The sequence below is a fragment of the Anser cygnoides genome, chromosome 2 (genome assembly GCF_040182565.1).
Source record: "Anser cygnoides isolate HZ-2024a breed goose chromosome 2, Taihu_goose_T2T_genome, whole genome shotgun sequence".
NCBI lineage: Eukaryota > Metazoa > Chordata > Aves > Anseriformes > Anatidae > Anser > Anser cygnoides.
Window position 1 is genome coordinate 33,327,177 of NC_089874.1, and position 21,202 is coordinate 33,348,378.

The window sequence follows — 21,202 nt, forward strand, 5'->3', positions numbered from 1 at the left end:
GATGGTCTGCTTTATACTGAGAAATGGTCTCAGGAACTGAGATAGCTTTAGAAAAGTCTGTAATTGCATTTATTTATGAAGGCTTTTACACTTACTGGATTCATAGAAAACACTTCACTTTCTAAACGTTGGCTTAATGAACCATTTTCCCAGTACTGAAATTAAGTTTGGGGTTCCATATTCTTTGCTGAAGCTTTTGCTTGAAGATGGAAGACTGAAATTCCTAGAACTACAGAAGAGTAACTTCTATTATATAGACATTCTGCCTGTATTTTGATCCACAAGGAAATACACAGATATACAGCTATAGTGGGGCAAGCATAAATTTGACACAGTGCCGTCATGCAGACCAAAGATGTTTTTGTTTTGATTCCATTTTTTTCATCACTCTACATGAATCCCAGCTGTCATGATTTACCTGGGAGAAAATACAGGCTCCACTCTCTGTATGCAAAATAGATACCTGTAAGGTTATTTACTACTACTACTACTCCTACTACTCCTACTAATAATAATAATAAATTTACATTGGCAAAGAGGAAACATAAGTTATAGCATGCTGAAATTCTATTTTCTTAAAGTGAGACCTGATGCAGACAAATCCAGAAAAATTCAGGTGGATTATGTTCAAAGAACATTGGAAGCAAAAATATTTTTAGTTAGCCTATTTGAAAAGTACTTTGCACGTTTAACATTTTTGAGTCAGATCTGTGATATAATTTGACACAGTTCACTTACACGTACTTTCATTACGCTATCTAGCAATGTCATATGCACTAGTTAATGGCATAAACAAGTCACATTTCAGGTTTTTTTTTTTAGTAAATCTATTTCAGAATGTGTTAAGATAGCTTTTATTGAACAGCTGCATAATTTTTCTGTAGTGTGTCATTTCCTCCTGTCCTTTGCTGTATCTTCATTGCGTCACTCATCATGCAAAGATCCTATTCTTTTATTTCTTCTTGAAGATAGCTGACACTTCTGTTGTCATTAAATAATGAATATTTTGAAGTCATTGCATTGAAGTCATACCTCCACTGCCTGTACTCCAGTCCCATTACTCTCTGCTGGCATTGCAGAATCACAGAATAGTCGCACAAAATCACAGAAAATAGATGAGGAACAATGTAGGTACTATCTTTTAGGGGCTTCCAAGGCCTCAACGTTTTTATTACATCTGTGATGCAGTTCTGCAGGAAAGACAGACATTTATTATCTTAAGATAAAAAGAGAGGTCAGTTTTTACTATTTTTTAACATTAAAACCTTTTTGTTTGTTTTTATTTTGATTCTACGGAGTATTCTCTTCAAATCCTTGGAACTGAATTGGTATAAGCTTGATGCCTAACTTACCTGAGTTTTTCAGGCTGTGCTCACTTTATGAAACGTGTAGTTTCAGATACATGTGACAGACTGTTTCCAGGATATGCTAATATACTTCCAAGTATCAGCCTTGAAGTGACTGGCCACAATTTGTATGCAAATCTGTGTCCTTTTTGAGTCGTAACTGCTTTTTGGTACCGTGCCAAAGGGATTGCATAACCCAGAGTTTAAAAGAAAATGGGGAGAAGTCACATTTTCACAAAATACTCCTGTGAGAAAAGAAATGCAAGATGTTCTACAAAGAACTCCTTTATGGCTTGTTTTTGAGCTATACTTCAAGGTTTGATTTACTCTTGGGAGGTTTTCTTGTTTGTTTGTTCATTTTTCTGTTTGCTGACACAAAGAACTTTGTGCTGAGGTTGCTGCAAAAATGATACATTTTTAAGAGTGTACATTCAAAAATAGCAAAGTAAGTAAACTTATTATTTTCCTTTGAATCAGGAAGTGAAGCAAACTTTATATTAAAAGTTCATCCTCTGGAGAAGTATCCTGTGGACCTTTACTATTTAGTTGATGTCTCAGCTTCTATGCACAACAATATAGAGAAACTAAATTCCGTTGGATTTGCTTTATCTAAAAAGATGGCGAATATTTCTCTTGATTTTCGACTTGGATTTGGATCCTATGTGGATAAAACTGTGTCACCCTATATTAGCATTCACCCAGGTAGAATCCATAACCAATGCAGGTATGTAATCTTTCTATATTTACTGTAGAACTGATAAATGATTTAATTACACAAATATGCATTATGAATATGTATTTTAAAAGCTCTTTAGAATCTGTATTCCATTTTGCCTTGCTTCTCCAGCAAAGTTCCTAAGAAAATGCTGAGAATCATTATACAATGATTACTTCTGAAATATCTGGTGATTTTTTAAAAGTTTGTTGTATCAAAAAAAAAAGTGCAATTTTTTTTGTTTGTAAAAAGGAGCCAAACAACATCTTTTTAGTCTATTTGAATATGTTTTGTGTTTAATTTTATAGCCAACTGTTGTTTTCTTGGTGAGTTTGGATGTATGTTGCCTAGATTCATTACAGAGGTTTGTACTTTCTGACCTAGGACTTCTCTTCTCCTGTATGGTCCTGCATTCATTAGCTCTCTTTTGAAAATGTCTACTTTAGTCAATGTGATGCAGTTTCTTTCTTTTAGCTCATTTAATGAACAAAACCAATCCTGTTATCCAATTCCACAGTAGTAATGTGAACTAATTCCCATGATAAATGAGAAAGGTGTTCTGGCTTGAATTTCTTTTCTCAGGCATTCAACCTTTTATACCTGCCATTCAACACTTATCTAAGTGAGGGCTCACTTTGGAAACACTCTAGAGGCCAAGATTATTCACACCAAATTAAAATCTGTATAAACCATAATACTTGGAAAAGTACATATTAACTGCTGACATCTTTTTGCTTGTTTTATCTTTCCCAGGAAGATGTGATTCACGGTTCTATGAAGTCTATGAGCTTCTTTTTTTATTTTGATGATTTTTGTATTGGACATTAGTAGTGGAAATTCTTGGAGAGATATAAATGTCTATGTCTTAAAGTAGTCCTCTAGACTGTTTATTATGGTCAGTGGAAATCAATTATTGCTTCTAGGACATGATTCATTTCCCCTAAAAGTAGACAACTGCAGATGTATTACACCTTACAGTGCCAGTTTCTCTTCATTGACTGTAAACTGAATCAGAGTAGGGTATGTTGTAGTCTGGATGACCACATTGTATGCAACAGAACGTAAGTGAGATGAAACCTGCTCAGCATCTCAGAATCAGATAAGCACTTCTGTTTGTGCTGTAAATTCCATTGCCATACATGGGTCCCAGAGCAATGACCTGTAAAAATGCTATGGCATTAGCTTATTGATGTCAAACTTAATCCTTTCTCCCCTTATATATCATTTCAAAAAGTATAATTTAGAACTGAGATGATACTGAAAATGGAATTTCCTCATCCAAGCAGTGAGATAACTGTCACAAGCTTTAGGTAACTGTCACTCAACATTAGTTTTATGCACATTTACTCACTAATAGTGGATATAGAAACTTAAATTTAATTTCAGTGTTTATCATCTAGCCTTTGTATCAAGCTGTTAAAGAATCTTAACATTGTGGTGTAGTAGTCCTTTCATCCACAGATGTTCCACGAGATGATACCATCTCTCATGTTGTGTTTCTTCTCATTATGTAGAGAAATACTACATAGATACTATATTAATTACATTGTATTGTATACATTTACATAAAATACTAAAAAAAATCTGTTGTTCATTTTAAATTAGAGCAAGTTCGAACTGAACTTAATCTCATGTGGAGTTATTTTTCTTTAATCATTTCTTTTACCATCCATATATACATTTTCACCAGTAACAAGATTTTATGTGGATTGATAGGGAATATTTACATCTCTTTCAAATGGAAAATGTAGAGGACTGTGTTAGACTTTTTTCTAAATCTTATTTTGTTTTGTTTTTGTTTTTGTACAGTGATTATAATTTAGATTGTATGCCGCCTCATGGTTATATTCACGTTCTATCCCTGACTGACAATATAGCAGAATTCAGAAATGCAGTGAATAAACAAAAAATTTCTGGGAATATTGATACACCCGAAGGGGGGTTTGATGCGATGCTCCAAGCAGCTGTGTGCCAGGTAAGGAGCGTATCAACAAAAGACCAAATGGCAGTTCAGAGAAGTGTGTGTATATGTATATAATATATATATATACATATATATACAGGTACAACTATGCTCAGTGTTCCTGAATTCAGACTGTCAGTTCTAGGTTTGCAAATAGTAAGACTCTTCCTCCTTCGTCATTATTTCCCTTTTTTCCAGTTGAAACTGAAAAAGGATAACATAAGGAAATGTTTTTCAGTATTACCTAATGATGTTCTTTAAGTATGGCTTTAACCAGTCTAGCCAGCATAGGATGGACAGTGAAAGCAACTGCTTCTTGCTTGAACAGATGCATGAATTACTTTCAGTCAATTACAAAATCAGTGTCAAAAATCGTTGAGGACCTCCTTTAGTTCCCAGTTAAAGATGTACCATTTGGCATTTCTTCTTAAGAATGTATCTGAAAACTGAAGAATCAGTTATACTTCTTGTATAGATACAAAGAACAAATGCACTTCAGTATTATCTCAGCTTTTGATGAGTTAATACTTGACAAAATGCAAATCAACTAAAAATTAATTAAAATTTTCTATATTAACAGAATTGCATCACCGTGTCTTACATGCAGAAAGGGATCAAAAAGATCTGCATTAGTGGCTTCCAAGATTTAAGACTATAAATAACAGTAATTTTTTTGCACTTAAAGGCTTTTTTGCTTGTTATCTTCCTTGTATGCCTAGTAGTACAATAGAAATTTTGAAAGTTGACTGATTTGGGGGTTTACTAGTGGTCTATAACTCTTTCTGGTCCTCTTACAGAAAGTAATTCAACTCCTGTCCAAATCACAGGCTTTTGGTGTGGTTCTTGTCTCTTCAGATGATGTCAGAGTAATTATTTTATTTTAGTGATTTTCACATTCTCTTTTGGAACAGTAGAAGGAGTCAAGGCCAAAAAGGAACGCAAACTGTGCTAAAAATGAATAGTTTGGCTCCAATGTTATTTTCAGATTTTGATGAGATGTAACACAGGTAAATAAAAGCCACTCTTCATGGAAACTGTGATCACAGCTGTTAAAAAATTATTCTGAAGCTGTGGAAAAAAATATTTAAAATTCAGTGTTTCTCACTGGATACATTCCACATTTAGGACATGTGAGTTTTAGAGTAATCTATGCTTCCAAAAACAATAGAACAAAAACGTTCATGAGAATGGAGAGGCTTTCGTGCTGATTGAATTGTGAACAAAATGGATGAGAACAATGTACAATTCATAACTACCATAATGAACTGTAATTTATATTAATGCGTGCTCCTTTTGCCCACAAAGGAACTTTATAACTTGCTCCAACTTGCTGTAACCCACACATCCCTGTTGCATGCAGTATCAGGTTAGTACATGGAGCAACTTTGAAATTTTGGTTGCTGTGATGTATGAACGTAGGAGTCTTGAACTGACAAAGTGAAGTGATGGAGTCTTAGGAGCAAGGAGGTTCTATGCTGCTGGAGGAAAAATTGGGATTTTTTAAGATATGATTTGTTTATAAAAACAATTTAATACCTTTGTTTAGGGGAATGCTGTCTAGGATTGTCTGAGTGAGGCTGGTGCCTGCATGTAAGTTGTAAGCTTAATAATAATAAGTGTAATAATAATAAGTGTAAGCTGCACTTATTATCCCTATTGTTACTAGGTACTCATTCCCTGTTCAGAGCTAGCAAGGAAAAAGTGTGAGAAGGGAGCTAAATCACTCCGTGCAAAGCAAAGAAAGGAAAGAGAGAATAAATCTTGAACCCTGGCTGAATGCACGGACTGTGTTGCAGATAGGTTTCACATGAGATGGATGATACCTGGCAGTGTTAAGGGAAGTGACAGAGACAAGAGAGTCGTAGGAAGGAGGAGCAAGGAAGGAGGAAAAGGGAGGAAAAAATTGAATTAGTGAAAAAGGAGACGAAATAATAGAGAGGGAGGATGAAGAAGCATATAAAGTGATTCGTGTCTGCCTCTCCAAAATTTGATTTAAAGCAGACATTATTCCTTGCAGAAAAATAAATGTTCTGGAAAAATTAAAACTGGCACCCAACCCAGACACAAGCTTGCCCTGCTACAACCTTCACATCACTGAATTCCTAAAGCACATTAAATTCACCTTTGCAGATGCTGCTTTGCTAGTAATCCCTTGGGATATTGATATTTGTTGTATTTTGGTGCATAGTGAAGATTTTCTCAATTTGCAGGTGCATGAAGACACACAAGCTATGTGTTTAGTGATTGGATGATCATATGCAAAAGTCCTTTCTGGAAAGCAGTGTAGGAAAAGGAAATTAGAGAATGACTAGAATATCAAGTAAATAAACAGAAAGTAAAAATAGAAGAGGGCACCAAGTAACGATAACAATTAATGCATATTTGTTGGTTGTAATGCTTTTGGGATCCCAGAGAATTATATGGTTGTTATGCATATGCATTTGTATGTAGTAACAATATGACAGCTGTTACTGAAGCCCACTATATAATGCATAGCTTGTTTATATTTTGAGGAATCTTTCAAAAAGGAAAGCAAGTGGTAAGTGGATCTCTGACTCCCAGAAATAGTTTTCAGACATAGGATGTGAAGAATCTTTCCACACAAAAGCAGAATGAATGCTTTAAATATCCTGGTTTAAACTCAGCGCTGCTAAGTATTGTAATACCGGGAAGTAGACTTCTACATTCATTTTTCATTTTGTTATTTATTATTTTAGAAAGTAGGTAAGTATCACTTTTTTAAGTTCAATTTTGTTTTCTTTTCAGAGCCACATTGGGTGGCGCAAAGAAGCCAAGCGACTACTTCTTGTGATGACAGATCAGACTTCCCACCTGGCCCTTGATAGTAAATTAGCGGGGATCGTAATTCCCCATGATGGAAACTGTCATTTGAAAGATAACGTGTACGTCAAAGCTACGAGTATGGTAAGGTATATGTCATACATTCTGCCTTCAGGGAAGTGGTGTAAATGAGGTTTTTGGATCAGTGCAAAGCATTACTTTTAATTCAACTATTAGAATAATATTTTCCCAGGTAGGCAAGATGTAAAATAAAGAATACATCACATGGAAATATTGACATCCTTTGTATCTGGGATGAAGTATTGTTCAGTCTGAGTCAACAGTACAGAGCAGAGAAGAATATTTTACTGTTGTTTTAATGTTTTTTTGTTGTTGTTTTTGTTTTTTATTACCATCTCATTAGAATGGCACACATTTTCTATAAAATATAAATAGGAAGTTTCTGTGATATTTTGCAGGAGAAGAAGCAGGTACAAATTGCATGTTTGTGCTAATAAGACAAAGGTAGTGGTCATGCATTATGGTCAGAAGGTTCGTAGTTGCATTGATTGAGCAAGCTTTGTAAGAGTGAAACTGAAGATGTACAGCACCAATGAACTAGTCCAACCTAGATGGACTAGAAAATATTTTGGTGACACAAAGCTTTGCTGTGTTAATGTAGCATTAAATACATCTGAATCTCACAGTATAAAACCATGTGTGGTAATACATACCTGTGTAAAAAGTTGCTTCAAATTCACTGTAACAAAACAATAAGACTTCAACAGGTATTTTTAGCTTTCAAAAAGATTTCTTCAAGTATAAAATAGCTATAGAGATACAAGAATTTTTTCTCTAAGATTTGTACTATTTAATTGCACTGTTTTATGAATGTAATTCATTCATTTAAGAAATGTGAATCATTTGAATCATTGCTTAATTGTTATGTAAGCATCAGAAAATGGAAATATGAACTGTGGTACAGAGCACATCAGGGTTTTCTTCTCGGTGCTCACTGCACTTAGCTGAAGCATCCAGCCTGCATTCCTGGCCAGGAGATCAGTGAGGGCTCAGTGCAGGCCAGGCTAGCCCTGAATTTAGTCCCAGTGCAGGGTGTTTACCGGGAGGCAGCAGGAGGCGGCGGCCGTATGGTGTACGTTTGTGAAACGCGGGAGGTTTCCAGGAATAGGTGGGTGTTTGGGACCTCGCTGAACGGAGGAAGCAACTAAGCGTGTGCTGGCAGGAAGGCTGTCTGGATTTCCGATTATCTGATGTTCTTGCATTAATGCACTCCCTCTGTCACCTTTTGGATATTCCCTCACTGATGTCAGGATTATTTATTTCCCTCTTGCTAGTCTGTTCAGTTTCATTGTTTTTACAGTGTCCCTGGGATAAAAACAACCCCTTCCCTTATTCTGCTCAAAGCAAAGAATCCAGAAACTTTCCTTCCCAAAAGGAGAGCATACTTATTTGTTATGACGTCCCTATCTCTACTTTTTAATTCACTTTATTACACAAGTGCTATAGATAAAAATCTTTCCGTGGGATTCAGGATTTCTTTGGTAATAAAGATATTTTCAGTTTCAAAAAAAAAGAAAAAAAAAAAAAGAAAAAAAATCTATCCAACTTGGCAAATTAACTTCTTTGTAGTCTGGAAAACCTCACCAATATAAAATACAGACAAAATTAATTAATCTCTGTCAGTGACAGATTGATGGCTGACTGAAGAAAGGGTTTTAAATGATTTTCTGAATTCTGGGCTGAACAATCATGATTTTATTGTCCCATATAGAGTAAGAAATCTCTATGATTTTTGGTGCTATTGATGCTTTCTGTGAAATTAGGTTGTCTTTCTTTTGCCACCCATATGAAATGACCTTGAAAGACACCTAGATTGGCACATTTTGACCCATGGCTTCTGGCCCATATATTTTTTCAACCGCTGGCTGATTCTTGCATGCCCACGTATAAAGTTTAGTGACAGGAGAGGTCTAGAATGGAAATCTTTCTCAGTGTCAGATATTTTCTGGAATAGATTTGAGATGATAACACACAATAGTGTCTATAAGGGCAGGTAGTTTCTTGCCTTTTTTTTCTTCTCACTAGTATAATAGTACTAACCTATAATAGTATATATTATTTTAGTCATATTCTCATTAGCCAGAGATCCATAAAGAAACAGGAAGAAACTTCAAATGAACAAGTAAAACCAGAAAAAGAAAATCTCTGTAACTAATATTTAAATGAGATGTCATGAAAGGTTGTCAAAAAAAAATGTAAAGAAGAAACATGGTTTTACTTTTTTTTTTTTTCCTTCTCAGTGCAATTATGATATGAAATGTTAATTTTAAGAGTCATCTGTAATAACATTGTGCTCCTGCTTTCGTTCTTAGTGCCTGGTAGTCTAGAGAAGACTGAATCCTGGCATACTATATTTTATTCTTGTTGCAGTTAAGAGGCCTTTGCTTTATTTATTTGCAAAAAAACAATCTTTCCAGTTATTAATTTTTCTGCCTCTTTCTAACTTTTGTTAAGTAGTCATGCAGAGGTCAGAAAAAGTATAAAACAAGAAAGAAATCTAGTCCATTTTAATTAGATGTGTGCTTGGTTCACTCTCTTTCTGAAATACTTAATGTCTGTATCAGTTATCTTCTAGACTTAATACAGTAGGTTAAAATAATAAAATGAATGATGGAACTGGAACAAGAAGGAAGATCTAAAATGAGAATACATTCTCCTAAGCAGTAGTGGGAGTAGATAAGATAAAAATGCATAGAGTACACCAAGGTTTTTACAGCAAGCAAAATGAGGCTCCTTGAGTGACCAACAGTCCGTTATGTCATCTCCTTACACGCTTAAAATGAAAAAGATAGTATGGTTCTGCTGATGCATAAAAAAAAAAAAATTCTAATAAGAAGGAAATTTTTCTTTCTAATCTGAAGTGAGAATATAATGTACTGTTAACCAAACTGGACACTGTAATGAGTTAGAGCTAAGAAATAGATGGGAGCCCAGTTTTACTTGCAAGCATGCTGTGTGATTTGGGGATCCAGTCCCTACAACCTTCGCATGTCTATGCATATCATCTCTTGACTTCAGTAAACTCCATCTGAATAAGCTTTTGTTTCATCAGGGGTTGGAAACCCATTTCTGATGCCACTGATCTCAAACTTTTGCCATTAGTTGCAGACGTTGAAGGTTCACTTTGCTGACATTTGGACATGTCTAGTGTCATATGGTAACCAGCAGACTGATTCGTTTGAGCACCCTCTCACGATCCCTCACCACTGCCCCATGGTGCAGGAGATGTTTGTAGAACATCTGGCTTTACTAGGACATGTCCTGGGACCACTTGGTGCATTTGTGATCTGCCAGCCTGGTGCATGTGGCGTGTAGGCTTGTGCAGGACAATGGAGGCCCAACCCCTGTGGTCTGTGGTCATGGAGAGAGGGAAAAGGCCTTAATGCTGTGTTGTGAAATTGGCAACGCGGCCACTGCTGCTGCACTTCACCTGTAAGTGTGCTGTGTACCAGTATTTATGCTCCCTGGACCCTCATGTATGACATGCTCCGCAGCTGCAGCTGTTAAGAAGGCCTGTTTATTGCTGTATTGCTTAACAATCGTTACTTATCTTAAAGAATAAAATCTCTTATCAAGAATAAGTAAGTTGAGATCCTTGCTAAGATCAAACTGCAGCAAGGAATTCCTTTGTTCTTTCTATACAAGGCTATTTACAGTAGTGCAATGTGGTGGAAAATGGATTTTACCCCCTTGCATAACTTTGTCTCTGCTGTCCTGGCTTTCAAATTACTGTTAGGATAGCAGTTGACTTGCAGGGTGCCTTGAATAACAAGTGGCACTCCAAGGAGTAATGAATTGTGCATGAAAACAGGGAGAGTGTGTTTGTGTAGGAGAGAGGGAGAGAGAGAGAGAGAATAAGGGACAGATGATGAAAAATGTCAGGAAGAGAAAGACAGCAGAAATAGGTGGGGGAAGGACATTGAAAAACCTGACGTATGTCTATTGCTCTCCTGAGGAAAACTCGGGGAGGGTAAACACAGGCAACTTCCCTATGTTTAGTCATGAATTTTAAATGTTGAAATTATTTCTTAGGAAGCATTCACAGACACATATATGGTAAATCAGCAGTGACTTTCAGATACAGTTTGTTTTAGAGTACTGGAACTGGAGGAATGCCACGCAGCACAGATGTGCAGAGCCCACTGGGACCACACAAACACCTCTGTGCTTCCCCATTTCTTGGATGAAGGGATAGCCACACACCTCTTGTTCCCAAATCCATGTCAGATCTTTCAACAAGAAGTATAGGAGGGCAGGTCACAGCACAGGACATGCCATAATAGTCACTTCACCAAGTAGAACAATGTCAACACGGGGGAGAGATGTGAAACTCATGAAACCTTCAAGCACAGGCATGGTTCAGAAACTGTAGCAGGCCATTGTAGTGATGGCTGGGGGCATCACTCCTAAGGCAAGTCTTGGAGAAAGGTGTCAGCTGTAAGATATGTATAGGATATTGATGTTGCTAGAACCTGACCCATTTAGCTGATGTGTCTGATTCCTGATGCCAAAACACGTTTCTGAGAAACAAACTTAATGACTCACCTTGCAACTCCCAAAAGCACACCTCATCTGATGTCATTCTTCCTCCCTGACTTTTGCGCAAGAACCCGCCTGTTGTTCTCAGGAATCCTGTTGTTCTTCCAGACAGACCATGGACAACACCGTATCCAGCTGCTGTTTCATGAGCATCAGACTCAAACCAGCAAAATGGTGCTGTGTGAAGAGTCCAGTTAGTCCTCCCAGTGTGCAGCACCACTGCCTAGCTGACAACAGAGAAGCCTGTCACAGCCGACTTGATGTGCTGGTGATTTGTTTTTTTCTGTCACGGTCTGCATTTGGTCAGTCCCACCTTCTTTTGGATGTAGGCCCAGTATTCCTTTGTACATTTAGAAATAAGGATTGGAGTAGCTTTGGGGTCCTGTATTGTGTTATATATAAAATGTAAGGTTTTCCCCTACTAAACCTCATTTTTTTCTGTTGTATTTTGCAGGAGCATCCATCTCTTGGGCAGCTGTCTGAAAAATTGATTGACAATAACATCAATGTTATTTTTGCAGTTCAAGGAAGCCAGTTCCATTGGTATAAAGTAGGTTAGAAATCAAATTATTTTTCCAAATTTGAAAACACAGTATTTATATTAAATATTAAAACTGTGCATAAACTACTGTATTTTTCACAGGATCTGTTACCTCTGTTGCCTGGTACTGTTGCAAGACAAATAGAATCACAAGCAGCAAATCTCAATGATTTGGTGGTAGAAGCCTATCAGGTATGATCAGAATGACATTGTTGGATGCTGTATTTGTACAGGATTTTTTCACCTTTTATAGGCTAGAGCCTAAAGTTGGAATTTCCAGGATGTTGGCTCCTATCTGAAGTCCACCAGGATAGGTTTCCTAATTTTCTGAATGTGCAGGTTGGTGGTGGGTGATACTGTCCCACAATAGCCATTCAAATCTCGAAGGCTGTTGGGGTCTCAAAGCCAAGAGCTGGCACTTTTTCTTTACTAAGGATGCTCCTTAATATGATGTTTGATTCTTTGCACCTCTTGCCATGCTACTTCAAAAGAAAAGTCGGTCTCATTTGTATTTTGGAATCTCAGATCTTTAGTTATAAACCTGACGCTATTATCTGGGCATCATATAAATTCAGAACAAAAAGATGCTGCAGTATGTAGAGGGTTTTACAGCATGAATTCCTAGCAAATGGACAACAGGTGGGAATTTACAAGGATGCACTTTGACAACAGGGTATTTTGGGTATTGTGGAAAGCAGCATTTACTTTGCACAAAGCAGTGTGATGACTCAGGGTTTTAAGGCATTGCAGCGAAGAAGAGTTTTGATAGGGATTTGAGAGAGAACAATGGAAATGGCTTTGTGAACTTCTGGGAGGAGTTCTCAACTGGAAGTAATAGTATGGGAAAGAGCATAAAGTTATTTTTCATAAATGATTGGCAAGGAATGGCAGCGTGAAATTGGAGACTGTCATCTTGGTAGTGAGTGGGAAGGGGGATAAACAGGTTTGAAAAAAAAACCATATAGTATATATTTGATGTAATAGAGTAAAGGGAGCCCATACAGCAGCAGCAAAATAAAAGTCATGGATTAGACAGTTGAATGCTGTCAAGGTGTGCAAGTTACATAAACATACAAGATTCAAAAGCTGAAAGATCAGCTACAAGCCTGTATGCAAGGTATTAATGTGCATCACATTAATTATTTGGAGATGGAATAAAATCATCCATTGTACTAGGTTAACAACGTAAATTAGGCTATTTGGTTGCTTTCAGCAACCATTGGCTTTAGTGAAGAGCCAAGTCCCAGTCTATTACTAGCAATAGAGTGGGTTTGTGCTCATTTTTCACAGTCGCATGTTGGAAATGTTGTGTAGAAGTCAAAGACAGCCAAAAGCAGAGGAAGTATAATCAAGTATAATCAAATTGCATAAAAGTTCTCTCTGGTATTATACTTTCTCTTATGAAATCAAGAAATTTCATTTTGAATATAGAGGCTTGCAGGAAACTGTAAAATACTGCTGGCAAAAAAAAAAAAACAAAAAACTGAAACTCATGGTTCTTTTACCCCTTTTAGACTGTCCATCCTAAAGTGAATCAGAGTTTTTACAGTATAATACAGGGCAAACATTCAAGGAGAGGAAATAAAAATTTACAAAATAATCCTTTTATTTAAATAGAAGATTCTGTGGGACTTTCCTGCTCCAGCCACCCCCAGTTTGTTCTTGCCTTATTTTCATTTTTTTGACAGTATTTTCCTTCCCATTCTAACTCTATTGGATTTGATACTTCTGAGGTTTTTTATCATGTTTTTAGTGGCTTGTAATATACAAACACACAGCGAACAGGGCTTGAATGTTTTGCTTTCTTGATAGCAAAAGTACTTACATAAGAAAATAAATTTAGTGTTGATGTTTGATGGCAGTGAGCCTCTTGCACTCTTCTTCTAAGCAGGGAAGCCTTAGGCTTAGTTGTGGAAAACCCTGGGTGAAAATCCCTGTCTAAAAAGCCAAAGATGAGTCACTAATTTTCAAAAAGTCACTAAGATAAACATATGTTCAGATTCATGTAATTAAATTTCCGTTTGTAACAATAAAATATCCCATTTTAAAAATAGTAAAATGCAAGGAATTTTAGTAATCTTTTTGTGCAACTTTCATCTCATAGAATTTTACAGGGTTTTAATATATTTGTAGAAGGAAAAGAAGTAATATTCCTTCTATAATTACTAAGTAGGATTTTAGAGGTTGCAGTAAGTCCTAGTTATGAAGTAGTTGGCTTTTTCATTATTTTATATTGTAAAAAGCTGTAATGGGAATCAACCAGTTGTTGACTTACATAGACCTAGCTGACCCAAATAAATCAGTAAGGGTAATCCCAGTAGCCTTTATATCACCCTAAAGTTTGCTCAGAGGAAACTTTGCCAAGACAAATGCAAAATATCAGAAGTTTAAAGCATCAATTCCATCAGTAACTTTTTCTGCTGAATAATAATGGCTGTATGTATGTCTACTGTTTTATTTTGAGTGTGTAGCTAAAATACAGAATAGTCTCTCAAAAAATAAGTGTTTTTTGTTACACATGGTTGCTGGAATAGATTTTCAAATTGCCAAAAATACAGCCTCAAAACCATTTTAGAAAAGCTGAAAATATTTTTTATCTGGAAAACGTAATCCTCTTTATCAGAATTATGAGTTCACTGGTTGTGTATATTTGGAATGTAATCAAGTCTTTATATGGGAAACAATGCTTTAATTCATTCCTATATTCATGCAGACAAGCTTTCTTCATTTTTAGTTAGTCATAGTAGCAGTACTTGGTATTAGTCACTAGTACACATTATATATTGAGATGCAATGCAACTAAAAGTTGTTTTCTGGTTACAGAAACTAATCTCTGAAGTGAAAATCCAAGTGGATAACCAGATCCAGGATCTTAATTTCAATATCACTGCAATCTGTCCTGATGGAAGTAAAAAAACTGGCATGGAAGGATGTAAAAATGTGGGATATAATGAAGAAGTATGTTTATAGTTCTCTTTCTTCAAGGAGCTGGAATACTTACTTTTCTGTTTGGTTGGGTTTCAATGGTGTGAAGTCTTCTAGGGATTTACTCAAACTGAAACTGGATTTTAGTGATTAATTATCACAGACTCTCTATTATTCTTGGGTTTTATTTTTCCTGAATCTTATTTTAATTCTCACTAATCTCATGAGACTAAGGCTGAAAGCTTTTCCTGAAAGCTAATGTCCATTAAAACTATCCTTCTTTGTCCTTTGCTGGACACAATGGCCGTGTTCATTGTGATAAAATTTGTACTTAAAGAGGTTGAAAGATAATCACCCAATGGAAAAGAATCATTGGAATTTGTGCTACTTGGATCTGTAGGAGACGCCACCTTTTCCTCTCCTTGCTCTGCTAGCCTTCTTGCACACTCAGAGTCATGGGTAATTAGTTTATTTTATAAATCAAATTAATAAAATGATTTATCCCCATTTGGATTTGTGCCACCTACTGAATGAAATGGATTTTAAAACTGGAGCATCGTGTACCATGAAAATGCAGGGGAAGACGTCTGGCTTATATAAAGAACATAATTTTCTTCTGAGAACGACTTCTTTGTGCCTTGATATATTTATTTGATTGCTTGGACCAGTAGAGTAATTCCTTTAGCTTGCCAGGAAGAGGTCTGTGTTTCTGGAGAGCGAGGTCAAGGAGTTCTTTCCTTCTTGCAATGTACACACAGGTCAGCTGATGCGATTTGATTGTGTCTGTGTGTAGAAATAGCAAAGCAAAACAGTAGGTTAAATGCGTGAATTTTAAATATGTTCATTTAAATGTGTTTTATAGTATTCTGTATTTTGTCTGAATAATTTGCTGCTGATTAGCTGCTACTCTTTAAGGGAGATGTGATATGTTTTTCTTCTTAACTCATCTCTTCTACAGTGTTGTTCCCTGTGTATGTCATAAGAAATAGGATTGGAATTTGTTTTGTTTAATGAAAAGAAAAATATTTATATCTGGTTCTTTTTAATAAAAAGCTGAGCCAGTTGATTGTAAAAGATTGCATGTGGTCCTAAGCTTACTGCGGTTGAAAATGAGCCATCCTCAAGAGATTAATTTATTTTTAACCGTAAATCCTCCTTTCAGTATTTGTTTACAGGCTAAATGCTTTTCCTTAATTCTCACATTCCTTTCATTGTCTAATCCTTCTTCCTTCCTTTTCTTACCAAAACACAAAAGTGTATTATATTTGGGAAGAATCCTATGGCCTCTTCAGGGTGCAAAACTAACTTTGGCAATTAGTGAGCGTCAGTGTTCACGGTGCCATAATTATTCAGTTGTAATAAGTTTAATCTTTCTGCTGCTGTGTTCAGACCCATCACATTTCATGACTCACAGGCAAGACATGGTTTGTGCTTCCCTCCCATCTCCTTGCCGATCCTCCGGCGGTGTTGTACGTGAAGATCATGTTTTCTAGCAGGGCTCTGTGTCGAACACAAAGCACGTTCTCTAGCTGCAGCCTTTCCTCCCCACACAATCTGCACCTGCCGTGTGAATCCTTGGGGCATATCCACACTTTCTAATGGAAGAAACCTCAAGCACAGAGGCTGCAGGCAGCTGAGGGGTTACGCACGCAATAGCGCACTTGAAAAAAAAAAAAGAAGAAGAAAAGCAAAAAGAGAGAGACAAAGCCTTTATGCACCCTGGATGGGACAGTTAAGAAGTGCATGCTCTGCACTGCATTCTTCTCCTGTTCTTGTAGGCAGCCGCGGCCCGGCTGGCCACAAAGCTGCCATTGTCGAGCAGGGTGGGGGCGCAGCGGGAGGGGGGGACCGCCAAGAAATGAATGCTCGCAGTCTCTGTGGATGCTTTCAGCCTCCCGTGTAATCAGTTTCTTACGTTTTCAGTTCTTTTGAGTTGGAAATCTTTGTTCTTTGGTGGTAAACAGTAAAGGTACTTGCGTCTGTCAGGCTCTTTTCTCACCTTGTCTTCTTGGTGGTGCTTTCTCTGCAAGGAGGCTGGGAAGAGTTGTTCACAGTCAGCAGGCTATACAGCCTTAGTGAGAATACCCTGTCAGGAGCCCACCAGGCAAAAAAATAAAAATAAAGGTAACTGTGAAATACAAAGACTGCTATGGTGAAAATACCACAGATATCAAAGCTGTCAGAGATTTGGTAGTCACTAATGCCAGCTCTGTGACAGTCACCAGCCACCAAAATGAGCCAGGGCCCTGTGCCAAGGCTCTGGAAAGCCGCAGGGGCTGATGCTGCATTGAGCTCTGCCAGCAGCAAGGACCCAGGGCATGGTGGCGAGGGCATGCCATGGGCAGCACATGGGTGCTGGCTCCATCCCGAAGCAGCGCTTGGCCTGCCTAGGGTAGGGCCACAGCAAGAGCAGCAATACTCTCTTGGTTCATCCCCATCACTGGACAGGGAAACGTAAGCTGCTGCTAAGGTGTGAGCCATTTCTGTGTTTTAGCAGGAGTAGGTAGGGCCTCCTGAACAAAAAGTCTGTGTATTTTCTATTTCCACAGAAGACTTTCTGCAACAAGAACATTTATTATAGATTGTTTTTATGATGAGTATCTCTGCTTCTGTTTGTGTTTGTCTTGCTCAAGCTGATCTTGAGTGTTTCTGTAATTTACACAGAATGAACACTTTAAATAAAAGGAGGACTATGGTACTTCTATGGGTATTTAAACTTGTCTTCTGCAACAGGAGAAGTAGACTGCTGCTAATCTTCTGTTGCTATGGTTTAACTGTATTTGTGATGCCTATCTTTGCTAATATATTTCACAAGTGGGCACTGTATCTTTTCTTATTACCAGCTAGTGCATATACATAATGTGAGATTCTGCTTTATTTGTTCGTTAAAAAATGTAAGCAATTTATAGGAAATTGTAACAATGTAAAATATATCTTTATTTCTTCTTAGGTACTTTTCAATGTATCAGTTACAATGAAAGGATGTGACACAACTGGAGGAAGAAAATATGCGATACTTAAGCCTATCGGTTTCAATGAAACCACCATCATTAATGTACAGAAAAGCTGTGCCTGTCAGAGTGGAGATGGTGCAAGGCAGAAAAGAGTGTGGGCTGATGAAACTTTTCCTGATGGCAAACAGCCCCATTGCAGTGACAACGACTGTAGCTCTCATGGAGATATGGTTCCTTCTGAGAGGTGCAGGCGACAGCCGGACCAGCCCATCTGCAGTGGTCAAGGAAACTGCATAGACGGAAAATGTTTCTGCTACAAAAATAAGCTAGGCAAGGTGTATGGCAAGTACTGCGAAATGGATGACTTTTCCTGCCCGTATCACCAGGGAAACTTATGTTCTGGTAAGCTGCTGAATTTAAGTCTGTGCTTTGTTTCTCTTTTGTTTTGTTTTCTGAGACTTTTAAGTTAATGTTATTATGGAAAAATGTGATTTAATCAGTATCACTGTCTCTACCAGAATATATTTTTCCCCTCAAAAGTAATTTTTGAAGTATTTTTAAATCTGTTCCGCTGTCCTGCCTCCTTTCATTTCACTGTATGCTGACCAATTTGTGAACTGAGGGACCAATTTTTTTCTGCTACAGTAGGATAAATTGAGAGTAATACTGGGGGCTTTGGCAGAGCTACTCTGGTTTTGCTCTGTTGGTGACTGTGAACTTTACATAAAATGGAGAGAAATAATGTTACCAAATTCTTTAAGTACTTCATTCCAACACAACGAATTATGGTTCATGTTCTCAATCTTCTTCCGTAACCCCAACAAACTTTGTGAATTTATTATTTCTTAACCTAAGCAGACCTCTCAAATTTGTGAGCTCACAAAGCCTGAAATGCGGTGGAAGAAGAAACAGGGAGATTTTTATCTAAGAGGTGTTGGGGTCTCTCATCTGTGATGGAGTCTCCTGCCCAAGGAAAACCTGCAGCACGAGGCCATGGCGGAGCAATGTGCCCCTTACTGGGATGTTTTACCGTGCAGAACCTTGCACTGAGATGCCTTGTGATCCCTTTACCTGCCTTTTGCCCAGCCCAGGCAGATGAAGGGGCAGTCTGTCCTCTATCCTCACCCTCTCTTGGGGGATCCCATGCAACCATCTCCCTGCAGCTTGTCTGTGGGTCCCTGGATCACGAGAAAGGCTGTCGCAGTGCATGTGAAACACACACCACCGAGGCATAGCTGGGGAGATCTCAAGAGATTTGCTAGACCTGCAAGTGCTTTATGTGCTCTCTGTTTCTGTATTTCCTAAAGGTGTTTTCCCACGCTGTAAAACTGTGGCTAAACATTACCAGCGCATCAATTGTACACCTGCCTAAGTGTACTGCAACATGGAAAACATATGGATTTTGCCCTAAAGCTCCCACTGCTTTGCCTGGAAAATTATAAAGGCCACCAGAGGTTCTTTGTAGCCTTTGAGTCCTTGACGGTGTGCGTTTTAAGTTCTTATTACACAACCCACAGTTCATAAATACAGCAAAGCCACCTCTCCTGCTCATTCATCTGTCCTCTAGAAAGGCAGAAAAGCATTGTTGTAATGCATCCTTCTGAAAAGAAAAAGTAAAAAAAAAAATGACGTGCACATGAACTTGGTATTCCTTTCTCCCAAAATCTTGCCATTTATTCAAATTGAATGCTTTATTGCTACAGAGAAGTTTGTTTAGTTTGCTTGAAGACTACGTTCCTGAAAGTTGTGTAATTTTTAATTGCTGCTGCTTTCATCCAGGGCAACAGGGAAAATCCTAGTAAAACATTTTAGGATGAGATGAAGGTAGCAGCTTTTGCTCAAATAAGCAACAAACAGCAGCCATAAATATGTATCATGGTAACAATTTCAGCCTGATTTGTTAACTTAAAAAACTTATCAGCAAGGCATCAGCAATACAAACGTATGCATGTAAAAACTAACTTTCTGTTTTCATAAAAGCATTTGACTCAAGATTATCTGATGTTGTAGGTAATGGTGAATGTGAAGCTGGTAAATGTAAATGCTTTGCTGGCTGGGAAGGGGACCGTTGCCAGTGTTCGTTACAATCAGCAAAACAGTGCCTGAATTCAAAGGGCCAGATTTGCAGTGGAAGAGGAAATTGTGTATGTGGAAAGTGTGAGTGCACTGACCCAAGAAGCTTTGGCCGTTTGTGTGAATATTGCCCTGCTTGTAACAAAACCTGCGAAGAAAACTGGTACGTCTCTTGTACTAGACTTGATGTTTAACTGTAGTGTTGAAACCAGAAGGAATATTTCTGCTTGGCTAGATGTGTGCTGTTTTTTTAGATGCTAGGCTACAGGAAACTCAGAATTCCTTATGCTTCCCTGATGAAGGAAGGAGGTGCGGAAGAAGAGCGGTGCCTGTGCACTGTCACCACCATCACTCAGCAGAGCAGGGCTGGTCTTACCCAGAGAACAGCATTCCCCACTACACTTGGGCTTTGCTGTGCTAATTCTAAGCCATGTCATTTTTCCTTATCCATGTAAGGAAAGGACAGAGGTCAAAATCATCAGCTAAAGGAGGAGAGAAGTCAGACCAGCCTGTTGGTGACACACACTGGGACTGACTTAGAGAGTAAATGAAACCCTGTCCTTGGGCACGGTTCTTCTGCACTCTCCTGTTAGCACATGTAACTTCCTGCATCCCAAAGTGGATAAGAAGGTGACAAATAGGCCTCTGTTGGAAGGGGAAATGCAGTAGAAACGATGGTTTATGTACATTCATTTGAATGATAGCTCAGCTGGAGGGACAAGCTGGGCCATGTGTGAAAAGGTGACTGCTAGATAAAATGCAGTTAGCCCTGCTGGCTGAAACATGTTCAAAGTCAAGCATGTATCCCAATGAGACTGATAGGTAAGAAAGACTAAGACTGAACTAGAGTCTGTAAGGGGAAGAGATGGTGCTAGACCCTCAGCTACCCCCCTGAAGAACACACATCACAAAGTGCAGAGGAGGGGCCGGATGGAAGTGGCTTGAGGCCAGCCAGATGCTTTACTTTATTACGTCTGTCTGGTCAGTTCTGAGAAGTATCACAGGGATAAAATGCTGAGGAAGGCATCACATTTCAAAAAAATAATAAATGTCGCAATGTTTTTACTAACAACAGGAAAACATTATGTGCAAGTGATACATCAGCTTGTTGATACAATCTCTGTAAGGGGAGTGCAGAGAAAGACATAGGTTTTAATGACATTTCTCTTCCATAGGAATTGTGTTCAGTGCCATCATTCTAACAATGCATCTCAAGCTAAACTTGACCAGTGTAAAACCTCATGTGCTTACCTGTTACATTACATTGACCAAACTTCAGGTATG

The 21,202-nt window shown here is 37.9% G+C and overlaps 1 protein-coding gene across 3 annotated transcripts in view; it reads left to right on the forward strand.

Moving 5' to 3' along the window:
* The window catches only part of ITGB8 (integrin subunit beta 8), a 48,137-nt gene that overhangs the window by 17,813 nt on the left and 9,122 nt on the right, over positions 1-21,202 (forward strand). For all 3 annotated transcript variants that reach the window (XM_048068342.2, XM_066991796.1, XM_013171818.3), the window contains 9 exons: positions 1,824-2,070; positions 3,871-4,036; positions 6,791-6,949; positions 11,880-11,975; positions 12,069-12,158; positions 14,790-14,924; positions 17,842-18,247; positions 19,856-20,081; positions 21,094-21,197. In XM_048068342.2, coding sequence (XP_047924299.2) covers positions 1,824-2,070; positions 3,871-4,036; positions 6,791-6,949; positions 11,880-11,975; positions 12,069-12,158; positions 14,790-14,924; positions 17,842-18,247; positions 19,856-20,081; positions 21,094-21,197 — 1,629 coding nt within the window. The remainder of the gene's footprint in view (positions 1-1,823; positions 2,071-3,870; positions 4,037-6,790; positions 6,950-11,879; positions 11,976-12,068; positions 12,159-14,789; positions 14,925-17,841; positions 18,248-19,855; positions 20,082-21,093; positions 21,198-21,202) is intronic.